This window comes from Frankliniella occidentalis, unplaced genomic scaffold (assembly GCF_000697945.3).
Source record: "Frankliniella occidentalis isolate FOCC.00 unplaced genomic scaffold, Focc_3.1 Scaffold3, whole genome shotgun sequence".
Classification (NCBI taxonomy): domain Eukaryota; kingdom Metazoa; phylum Arthropoda; class Insecta; order Thysanoptera; family Thripidae; genus Frankliniella; species Frankliniella occidentalis.
In genome coordinates, this window is record NW_026267133.1 from 694,492 (window position 1) to 705,354 (window position 10,863).

Here is a 10,863-nt window from a genome sequence, read left to right on the forward strand (position 1 = left end):
ATAGATAAATTAGGTTCGGACAAACGAGGTTCGGACAAACGAGCTTCGGACAATCGGAGCCGTCTCTTCTCCATTGAGTTTAGTACTAATCAAACATTTTAGTAAGTTTTTTACATTTTATTTTAGTGATTTATCACATCAATGAAAAAACCCAAACACAAGCAGCAGAAATTTATACATGGTATGGTAAATTGCTGTTCATCATTTAAGAAATCCATTAAAAAATAAATAAATAACATATTCAACTTGAGATCAATTTACAGGTGAAAACCAAAGGTAAAAATTTAAAATGTCTTAGGGGTGGAATTACAGTTTGACCCGGATTTAGCGTTGCCCAGATATAACGTTTAGCCGGATATAGCGTCGCAAATTCCAATTACAGGGTCAATTGAACCTATGGGATCTATACCCGTTTTTAACGTTTTCCCGCTCATAACGTAGCGATTTTCGTTTCCCGAAGGGTAACGCTATATTGGGGTTGAACTGTATAAAATAAACAAAGAAAAGCTACACACATACACACACACAAAAAGAAAAAGAGCAGTCAATGCAAATTACTACACATCAATGGGAATTACATAATTAAAGTGTCACAGCTATTGCTAGGCTGCCAATCCCTCACCCCTCAAAATTTATCATAATCATCAATACATGATAGCTAAGCCCCATTATATGCATAAGTTTGATACAGCTCAGACGATGATTGTTCATTATTTACTAATTGCAAGGACTGAATTGAAAGGGCATCAGTGACTCTCACAAGACCACCAGACCCATCAATTTGATATATTTCAAATGATGACGAACTAGAAGGAACTACTGCAATGTGTTCTGATGAGCTTCCAATATTTTTTTCAACTTGTTCGTCTCCTACACTGTTAGAATTAATTTCAGTACAGGTGTCATTTGAAGATTCGTCATCTGATTGAGAAATACTCTTATCATTAACAGATTGTCTCATTTCATCTGATGGAGGAAATGTCCTTTTCTTCACTTTAATGTGTCCTGGATGATTTGACAATATGTGTCTTGTTAACGTGGCAGCATGTTGAAAACTAACACTACACACAGTACATTGGAAAACACCATTTTCAGCATGAACTGCCTTGTGTCTCATCAAGTTGCTATGCCGAGAAAATTCTCTTCCACAGTCAGCACAGTGGTAATTTTTCACTAGCTCATGGCTTTTCATATGCATATTCAAGTCTCCAACATAATTAAATCCTTTTGCACATATGATGCAAATATGAGTCTTCACTCCACTATGCCCAAGATAATGCTTCTTAAGACTGCTATTGTCTGGAAAACGTTTTCCACATTCCGTACATGCAAACTGGCGCAAGCTTTGATCATGGCTAGTTGTATGCCTCTTTAGATTAGCCAATGTGCGAAACCTCTTATCACAAATGGTGCAAGCAAATGGCCTCTCTGCTGCGTGAGTTCTGATATGACGTAATAAGTATGACCTATCTAAACATACTTTGTCACATTGTTGGCACGGGTAAAGGGTCTCCATGGAGTGAAGATTAGTATGTCGTTCAAAATGCTGCCGAGTGACAAAAGCCTGTTAACAAAACAAGAAATTGAAATTACAATAAAGCCTTTTAATCGATACGGTAAAAATAGAATGATGCAAACAACTGCGCTCCATACCTTCGGACATTTGCTGCATTTATATGGTCGAATTTCTGCATTGCTGGATGATGTACTTTTCTTTACTATCTTGGGTTTAATTGTTTTTGAGCTCTTGCGCACTGCTACTTCCCGTGAATGAGGGAGAGAGCCACTTTGGTTGATTGGTTGAACCTGAATGAAAATTGATTGCGTAAACTAGATAAGCAGTGCTAAATTGTTTCATGATTAAGCTTGAATTGAAATTTAGTTCCCCTTATTATATTCTAATTCTAAAATTAACTGTTCCGAGAATACTTACCTCTATTTTAACATCAAAACAAAGAGCGTCTTGAGGGCCTAGATCTAAATGTTCCGAGAGGGGAATAATTAGCGGAGGAGAGTCAGGACCATCTACATTTTCCATTATGTTTGATTCAGGATCTTCAGCGGCGTTGGACATATAGTGTTATTCTAATTTAATGTTATTCCATTGAATAACCAAAGCTTTCATATCCATGTTTTTTCATTGTTTTCAGTCAGGAAGTATTGTAATCCTGAAATTGTTGTTGAAATATACAAGTACAGAGACTGGCACATATAGATCACAACACCAAATGGCATCAAAAGACAAATTCCAGCATTTACCCTTTTAACCATGTTTTACCGCAGATAAATTCATTGGTGTATGACGGTATACCGTAGCACCGAATCAGTCAGCACATACGATTTTTACATTAATAACAATAACTGTGTTCTTTCTAATATAACTCAATTATATTTTGAATAATAAAAGTAAAAGAAAAGTGACCTTATTTCCGATTTCCAGCCCATTTAAGAAGAAATGAGAAATAACATTAATAAAAACGAGGTATTGTATGAAAATTTTTTAAACCCGTTTTGGTTATCTGGGTACCGGTATGTCACTATCAAAACAAACAATTTAAACCGATCCAGACATTAAAATACGTTGCCAGTTGTTTCTTCCGATCCCAGCCAAATCCTTTACCATATATATTACCATATTACTACAATACAGACAATGTTCTAGGTTAGGTGTAACAGTTAATTCCATTCAAGATGAATAGGTACATTCATCCTGTGGTAAGAAGTTTACTCTTATCTCAACATATAGACAGTATGACATTTTTTTCTCTGCGATGCTTAGTGATCCTATGTTTATTGTGTCATAGTTAGAAGATCTGCTTTCCTTTGGATGTGGTGATCAACGCATACCACCAGCTGCATTTGCTGTGTTCATGGACTTGTCGGAAGGTAGGTATGGTAAAAGTATATGTTGTCCTGGAGACTTTTCCATTAATTATTTAAATAAAATATCTATTACCTTACAGTAAAGGCGGTATGGGATCTTCAATATCAGTTCTGCAAGGCACTAGACATAATCTATTTAATTGGAAGAGAAAATGAAAGTGATGTCGAGACAAACATTTATTTACCTTTGCCAGCATCATATACTGTATCACCTGCTTGGCTTGAAAAAGTTCAAAACAGTCTTTCCACAAAGAATCGAGGGTATGCAGTTCTTCTCTCCTAGCAATTGATCCTTAATTGTCACCTATTGTACTTATCTTATTTAATGTATGTATTTCTTCTTAGACTGATTTTGGCCTTTAAAGATGCCGATTCCACAGTAGTTTACTATCAAATAACAGAGGGATTGGTTACTCCTGATTCTCTTGAGATAGTGCAAGAAAGGAAAGCTTCAGAAGAGAGACGAAGATTATTGCAGACTGAGTTATGGCGTAAAAGAAATCAGTTGTATGAAATGGCTAAACAAAATTCAAATTCCAATAATGATAATGAGCATAATGCCTAGTTCTAGACAATCTCAGAGTAATCTTTTATGTTACATATACTGTGTACTTAAATCCGTAAAATAAAATAACCTTAAGCAGAACTCACTCCTCTGCTCTGTCCCTGTTAATCACCCGATGAAATTCAAAGGAAGGGCGGGAGTATCACCACCGCCCTCTCAATCATCCTCTGCAGATTATTATTATAGTACCTTCTGCTGGGGACCTTAACCCTCACATACATCTACAAATAAAACATCAGCTGCAGGAGCAGCAAATGTGTAGATACTAAGCTTTACGCTGTCATCTGAATACGATATCTTCTATTTGAGCATTAGTCTCCCATCTGCGGTTCGTGTCAGGTGGTGGTGCTATGGCAGCCGGTCGACAACTTGTAGAGATGCTGGCAAAGCGGTTGAGCTCTCAAGGTTTTGATAGAGTGTTGAGCAAGGTATACGTCAACATAACTTAGCACCTGAAATTCGGTCTTTTCCTTTAATTTATGATGTACTGTCGTTGTTCTCCTGTCTAGAGTTAATAAAGAACAACACCATCAATGCATAAGAATTATTATTCATCAATACGGAAAGCTGGAATTAATTCATTGTTTGCTTTAGGTCAAAATAATATCAGGGGGTGAAGGAAAATGTGTTGCTGAATTGAGAGTGGAAGAAGAGCACCAAAACATTGGAGGAACCCTTCATGGGGGCATGACGGCAACTATGGTGGACATCATATCTACATTGGCTATGATGACCCATGAGAAAAGCAAAACACCCGGAGTCACGGTTGATCTGCATGTTTCGTGAGTATTTGACATGAATTGGTTTTGCATCTGCTATTCAAGAGGATGGTAATAACGAAAAAAACTATTCATTTTTTATCTATACAGATACTTGAAAGGGGCAAAAGTTGGTGAAGATGTATTAATAGAAGCATCAACACTCAAAGCTGGAAAGACTTTAGCTTACTTACATGTTGATATAAAAAACAAGAAAACTAATGAGTTGTTAGCAAGAGGGAGTCATACCAAATTTGTTGGTACATAGTGTAATTTTTATATTGTCCTCAGTAGAGCCCCACAACGAGCGAGCTACTCGAGCTAAATGCCTACCCTGACCCTCCTCTCACCCGCCAAAGAAGGGGTCTAGCTCGCATAGCTCGCTAGTTGCGGGGCTCTAGTCTTCAGTTTGTAATTAATTTGTTCCCTGCAGATACAAAAGTCTTGTCGTGAATAATAATATTAAAAAAATCTGTGATACCAGACTCCAGTATCCTCTCTTTGCTTTTCTTGCAAGGTTCCGAAGAAAACTAACTGAACATGATCTGTTTTTGATAAATACTAAAGCAGTAAAAAGAAAACAAAACTATTTAACATTGGCAATAAACAAATGCATTTTATTTTTATTTTAAAAACTCAAAGATTTCCGACGGTTATAATCTAGGATCAGATCTGTTAAGTTAAAATGGCACAGCATTTATGAAACTTACTCATTTTGTAAGTTGATGAATGAGTCATTACAAGGTCACATGTGGTTCAGAGAAATGCTGTTGAGAAAGTACAATAATTAAAATACAGCCTATTCTCAAACTCTCCAACTATTTTAACAGGACAAATTTTATGACTAAAAAGCTGTTTTAAAGCCTAATATAAACAATAAAATCCATATTGTATTCCAATAACAGGTATAACATTCTTAATAAAAAAGGAAAATAGATCTTCGCTGCAAATTTCCAACACCCACAGCAAATTCCTCTTTAATGATGCCATAAATCAGGCAGAGCAGATGAAAATACACAAAATCTAGGCTTCATGCCTCCAAAACTTGCATACATAAAAGAGGGTTTTGACTGATTTCAGATTATATTAAAATTCAATCCTTAAATGAAAAATCACAGATTACAGAGAACTCACACGGAACTCTTAAAAGTTTCAATACATGTTAGATAGATACATACATTGTACCAATAACATTAGTTAAAATCAATAACTATGCTAATGTGTTTGCATTTGGATCATTGTTGTCAGCTTGCCTCCATTAGCAGCTCTAATCTTACTAACTTGATCATTAGAAAGAAATATCAAACCACCATCATCAAGTTTGAGAGCATACGAGAATTGGTTGTTGTCTCCATTGGCCAAAACTATTTGCCCTCTGAGGCCAGGGGGTAAACCAAGGTCAAATGCACTCACTGGTAAAGGTATAGGACCAGGTGCCTGAGCCATTGGAACATACTGGTATGAAGGGGCAGCATTAACTAAATAAGAATTACCTATAGGAGCAAAGGGAGCAGTATTTGCAACAATGTATTGATTATTCATACCGACAACCTGAGCAACTGGTTGAAATTGATTTGTGACAGGCATCATCTGGTTCATTGGAACAAATTGTTGTTGCGCCTGGCGCATAGGAATGGTATTGACAGGTACAAAAGATTGATTTGGTGTTGGCTGATGGAAGACACCAGTTGATTGAAGGACCCTCCTGTTTTGAACATTTTTTGCGGGAGTAATGACGACTTGGGGAGCACCAGGAGGTGGCACTCTAGTTGATGATGAAGCTGGCTCTAGACTGACAGTATTTGATATCACAGGGTTCCACTGGTTAGGTTTTTTACCACCTTTACTCGGCGATTGGTTTTTAGATTTGAACACAGGGGTCAAAGTAACAGCTACAGGAGTCATGGTGACCGACTTTGTCAATGGTTTAGGAGCAAAGCTGTCCACACTTGCATTGCCAATCACTGACTCTATACGCGGCACACCATTCTGTTTTTTGTTTTTAGGCTCCGTTTCTTTGATGACTTCAATGCTGTCATCACTACCATCACTCAAAACAACCACTTCATCAGGTTCACTTTTTTTCTTGGTTTGAGGTTGAGATACTACTCTTGTTACAGTCAGAGGAGTTTGATTTTTTTTCCTGTTGCCGTAGGTCTTTAACTGAGCCATGGATGCAGGGGTAAGAGCTACTACTTTTGCCACAGGAGGCATCCATTCCTTAGCCTGAATACTTGTCTCAACCTTGGGTTTCGATGTACCCTGGATTTGCATGTTATTGCTTACAACTGGAGGTGTCCACTCTTTTGCTTGAACAATTCCACCAGGTTGAGATATAGCTGGAAACAATGTAGTAGAGCGTTTTGCAGGTTGTGATTCAGAAGGAAATAATGTGGTAGAGTTTCTGTTAGCTGGTCGGTTGACCTTTTTCTTCTTTTTGTTTTGAACCACTTTACCAGACCCAACGAGCTGGTCCAGTGTTTTTCCATGAATCATTGACAGTCCCTCATGACCTTCTGGAACAATTATCCTGCCTTGATCATCCTTTTTCAGTTGAACTCTGGTGCCACAGCCTAATGTTATAAACATATTGCCTTCTTTATCAAGTGTAAGTTTATTTGGCAATAACTTCTGGTTCATTTTTGGTTTTGTCACAGTTGATAAATTTTGCATTGAGGTATCAGTACTTTGACTAGATTCTTTGTTATCCTTTTCTGCCTCAAAGGAAAAGTTTTTTGCTACATCAAATATTTTATCACCAACTACCTTGGAGTTACTACCAGTTTCATCCATTTCGTCCTCATCTTTTTTACTCTTTCGTGATCGTCCTGAAAATAAAAAATGTTTGTGGTCAATATGGGTCATTTAACACATGAAAATGTTATGAGAATCTTCAAGTATCCAGCAACATACCAACAACAGGTTTCTTTTTCTTGCGACGACTTGGCATTTCCCATGCATCTTCATCATCTTCGTCACTTTCTTCTTCTTCAGAATCGCTGTTAAGCCAACACTTTAGTTGTGGATTATCAATTTTAGGCTTCTTAGCTCGTAGGGAATGGCGAATATCATAGCCTACAAAAGGGAAGAAGATTTTAAAGAATACATTTTTTGCTATCATCAAAAACATGGCTTTCAGTCACATTTCCAAAAAAATTTACCACCCAACCCACTATGGAATACCTCAGTAATACATACAACCAAAACTCTATCCCCGAAGAGTTAGTAAAATCCCATCCTATAGATTGGATTTCAAAGACAATGCTGGAGCTACGTATTTCTTAAACCAATTCGTACAATTTAAAAGTCCTTCAATGTCTGTGATATTTTGAACAAGTATTCTAGTCTTGTCATGTAAGCCAACCATATCCCTGCTATTGTCAAATTAATTATTTGATTGCAAACATCTCCAATATTTGTCTAACAATTGTAGTGTCCTAAAAGGGTTTATGCCTGGGGGCTAATGTTTTTGATGGGGCGGGCCGGAATCGTCTGCCTCTCTTCCTCTCACCTGACACAGACGAGAGGGAGACATACAGAAGATGCCGGGCGAGGCGCTCGCTCCTCGCTCGCCCGATCGAAAACACTACCATGGACTTAACTTATTATTAAAAAAACAGTTTTACAAATTGAAATAAACATTCAACTACTTAAACAAAAGCAGGATGCCTACCACTTTCTGATCCATCATCTCCAAGCTCTGATGGAGGTTCAGCATCCTCACATTTTTCAGTTTTTATCTCTTTAGAACCATCCAAACTGTCAGTGGTCTTTTCTTCTTTAATTTCCATCTCTACCTTTACCTTCACTTCAGGGGTATTGCCTTGCACTTCAAGACCACACTCAAAAATATTAAGCCAATGCTGTTCTGCTTCATCTTTGACATCCATGGGTCTATAAAAATAAAATCAAGTTCATGGTATTTAGGTTTGTTGCAAAAAATAATGGTAAGTAGTCACAGTGAGGGTGTATATATATACCTATTTCTAAATGCTTCCCACTCTTCAAACAACTTCCATCTTACTTTACGAGCATTGGATTCCATTTTCAATTCAAAGTAACTGGTCTCGTTAACCAATTCTTGCAGTCTATGTTCTAACTTTTCCTCACAAATTGGTTTGGTGGAGCCAGACTAGAAAGAAAGAGGAAACACACTGTACCGAAAAATATGTATTTGCTGAAAAAGTGGATGAGAAAATATGTAGAGCAATACCGAGTTTTTTAGTCGCTGAATGAGACCAACATCATCATCATCTTCACATAAACCATCAATGAGATCTCTAATACCCTGAATAGAATCAGCAACAAGTTCAAAGTGCTCTGCTCCCATCAGTAACCATTCTGGATTGAAATGAGGTCTTTTTTGTTTCCCGTTGGCTGCAAAATTTAAAAGTAGACATTAGTGTAAGAAGTAAAGAAATAAGAAATTATATAACTTTTAATAGTGAGCAATTACTAATGTGTTCTCCCTCTGGGGGTGTCCATGGAAACTCATCAGCTAGGTTGAAATCAGTATCGTCCTTTCTTGTCTGGCTGCTCCCATCCTTCTCTTCTTCTTCGTCTCCTTCATCTGAGTCTTCCCCACAGTCTCCACTTTTTCTATTCAGTGCTAAAGTTGCCCACTCACTCCTGCAGATTTTTTTTAAAAATCATATTTAAGGACTTTATAGCAAATATTTAAGACCACACAAACTAATAGATTTAGTCAATGACATAGTGAGAGGAAATTACTGACCGGCTTGCCTCCTCTTCAGCAACAGATTCATGGCAGGAATCACCTGCACATTTAGAAACTTCTTCATCCTCACTTTTATCATTCTCAGACAAATCACTCTCTTTTGAAGGTGTATCTTGCCCTGTCTTCCCAGACAACTTTATTTTCTAGAAATTTTTTGATAAAAAGAATTAACTAAATGACATAACATAGTTACAATTATTACAATCTGGTGAGTAAAACAAAAATTCTTACCAGTTTTATACCACTGCTTTCTGATACATTAACTTTCTTTGAAAGTGATTGGCTTTTGCGGCATGGTTTCTTGGCAGGTGTACTATGAGGAGAGGCAGTGGACAAACTGTCGCTATCACTCCAGTCTGCATAAAATCCCTGAAAAGAAAAAAACACAAAGATACAATGATTTGTATTTTGAACATTCTGGCTAGCTATTCCAGTAGCTGCAGCAATATTTTAATCAACTATGAATCTTCTTCCATACCTGAGACACATTGCGCTTTGAACGAGTTTGCCTTCTTGAACTCCTACTAGATTCATCTATGACTTCTTCAGTGGTCATTGTTTTACCTTCCGCATCACTTGCGTTTCCACCTAATGATGATGATACTTCAACTGGGTTTAAAGAAGCAGTTTGGTCAGTATTGCCTTGCTTTCGAGGGCTACATGACACACCATCAGAAAGCCTATTACTTCCACGTCTTTTCCCGCCTCTTATGTACATTCCATTAGGCATTCGATAAACAAGTCTAGACAAGAATTTTCTATTGTTTATTTCAGCTCCACTTTTCCTCCTTTTAGCCGCCTGCAATAAAAATAAATAAATACTTTGTTAAAACTAACAAGAAAAGAAAACTCAGAGGCCAAAACAGTGACAAAAATGGGCTTCTTACAGATCCTTTGTCACTTTTCCCTCTGCCCCTTCCTCGATCTCTAAACCACAAGGGAAGAAAATCGCCTTTTCCTTTTCTTATAAGGATGTTGGGAGCCTCTTCAGTAGGATCAGGTGACCGGGGTTTTTCAACAGGAATAACACAACGGTACACACGAACACAAGAGCATAGACCAGGTGACCAGCAAAACTGCGGAAAGTGAAGGTATTGTCTTCCGTGACGATCTACACCAAGAATCTCACAGTTTTGCTCTTGTAGAGAGTGATCTGCTAGAGCATCTTGCATTGTTTTATGGTTGTGCTAAAAACGAAACATAAATGTTAAGAGCAAAGAGAACTTTCATTTCAGATACTATATAGGCATATTATACCAAAGCTTGCAACTTACAACTTGGTAATCACAGAGAGATTTTACTAGCCAAACCCTTTGGTGAAAGCTGAGCTCATGAAACTCATAGTCTTCTAATTGATTCCAATCCCCCAATATATTCCAAAACTCTTTTTCTATTCCACAAAGCTCAAAAACCTATTTATTAAAAATAATAAAATTTAAGATTAAATTATATATTGGATTAATTTAAATGATAGATGGAAGATTTATCATTAAAAAGCATGCAGTGAAATATACCTTTAACCAATCATGGTTTCTAGTTTGAAACATTTTGTACCAAACTGCCACTCTTTGTGAAAGCTTTCGACTCCAGATTGAGTATGGCATAGGGGGAAGGTGTTGAAGCTTAGGTCGTTGAACAGGAGTACTAAAACACAGGGTAAGAGGCACAGTCATTGAATTATTTTAGCACAGCCTAGTATTTACACTTACAGTCATAGATGAAATGTGCAGGTACCTTAGAAGGGACGTCATAAGGACTGCCAGTGATCTGGATGCTTGAGGCATTAAAAACATGCGTTCCACTTCATACTGAGGAATTTGGTCTATGCATAGAACTTGCACTGTGAGTTGGAGTAAATGACCTATTAATGGTACCTACAATTAAACAAAAAACAAAAACAAAAAAATTAATAATTATTT

General features: G+C 37.2%; 4 protein-coding genes across 5 annotated transcripts; 2 read left to right on the plus strand and 2 right to left on the minus strand.

Moving 5' to 3' along the window:
• Positions 1-478: 478 nt before the first annotated feature.
• On the minus strand, positions 479-2,403 carry LOC113204963 (zinc finger protein 543-like). The gene is made up of 4 exons (XM_026420352.2): positions 2,260-2,403; positions 1,934-2,168; positions 1,654-1,806; positions 479-1,564 (listed from the first exon to the last, which is right to left on the minus strand). The coding sequence occupies exons 2-4, from the start codon at positions 2,072-2,074 to the stop codon at positions 659-661; spliced, it is 1,200 nt and encodes a 399-aa protein (XP_026276137.1). The 5' UTR covers positions 2,075-2,168; positions 2,260-2,403; the 3' UTR covers positions 479-658.
• LOC113204964 (tRNA-splicing endonuclease subunit Sen15-like) lies at positions 2,352-3,529 on the plus strand. 2 transcript variants are annotated; one of them, XM_026420353.2, is made up of 4 exons: positions 2,352-2,482; positions 2,805-2,886; positions 2,964-3,144; positions 3,229-3,529. In XM_026420353.2, exons 1-4 carry the CDS (start codon positions 2,456-2,458, stop codon positions 3,446-3,448), a joined length of 510 nt encoding a protein of 169 aa, XP_026276138.2. In that variant the 5' UTR covers positions 2,352-2,455; the 3' UTR covers positions 3,449-3,529. The 2 variants fall into 2 exon arrangements, with proteins under 2 accessions (XP_026276138.2, XP_026276139.2); XM_026420354.2 differs by lacking the exon at positions 2,352-2,482 and adding an exon at positions 2,506-2,715.
• A 120-nt stretch (positions 3,530-3,649) lies between these two features.
• Positions 3,650-4,691, plus strand: LOC113204986 (acyl-coenzyme A thioesterase 13-like). Its single transcript, XM_026420390.2, has 3 exons — positions 3,650-3,876; positions 4,043-4,230; positions 4,318-4,691. Exons 1-3 carry the CDS (start codon positions 3,799-3,801, stop codon positions 4,472-4,474), a joined length of 423 nt encoding a protein of 140 aa, XP_026276175.1. The 5' UTR covers positions 3,650-3,798; the 3' UTR covers positions 4,475-4,691.
• Positions 4,692-4,795: 104 nt separating this feature from the next.
• Positions 4,796-10,818, minus strand: LOC113204982 (uncharacterized; the record flags this gene model as incomplete). The annotated part of the gene is given in 13 exon segments (XM_052266137.1): positions 4,796-7,034; positions 7,120-7,281; positions 7,880-8,100; positions 8,187-8,338; positions 8,420-8,583; positions 8,663-8,835; positions 8,942-9,087; positions 9,176-9,313; positions 9,423-9,743; positions 9,832-10,131; positions 10,219-10,356; positions 10,459-10,588; positions 10,679-10,818. Coding segments are annotated over 13 exon segments (3,798 nt in total), but the record flags the coding sequence as incomplete, so codon positions are not given.
• Positions 10,819-10,863: the final 45 nt, after the last annotated feature.

Coding starts and splice junctions, on each gene's coding strand:
- LOC113204964 (XM_026420353.2), top strand. CDS start 2,456: ATGAGAAATAACATTAATAAAAACGAG. Junction 2,887..2,963: donor GTTCATGGACTTGTCGGAAG/GTAGGTATGGTA, acceptor ATTACCTTACAG/TAAAGGCGGTATGGGATCTT. Junction 3,145..3,228: donor CTTTCCACAAAGAATCGAGG/GTATGCAGTTCT, acceptor ATTTCTTCTTAG/ACTGATTTTGGCCTTTAAAG.
- LOC113204986 (XM_026420390.2), top strand. CDS start 3,799: ATGGCAGCCGGTCGACAACTTGTAGAGATGCTGGCAAAGCGGTTGAGC. Junction 3,877..4,042: donor TTGATAGAGTGTTGAGCAAG/GTATACGTCAAC, acceptor TGTTTGCTTTAG/GTCAAAATAATATCAGGGGG. Junction 4,231..4,317: donor ACGGTTGATCTGCATGTTTC/GTGAGTATTTGA, acceptor TTATCTATACAG/ATACTTGAAAGGGGCAAAAG.
- LOC113204963 (XM_026420352.2), bottom strand. CDS start 2,074: ATGTCCAACGCCGCTGAAGATCCTGAATCAAACATAATGGAAAATGTA. Junction 1,807..1,933: donor GTTTTGATGTTAAAATAGAG/GTAAGTATTCTC, acceptor ATTTTCATTCAG/GTTCAACCAATCAACCAAAG. Junction 1,565..1,653: donor AATGCAGCAAATGTCCGAAG/GTATGGAGCGCA, acceptor TTTTGTTAACAG/GCTTTTGTCACTCGGCAGCA.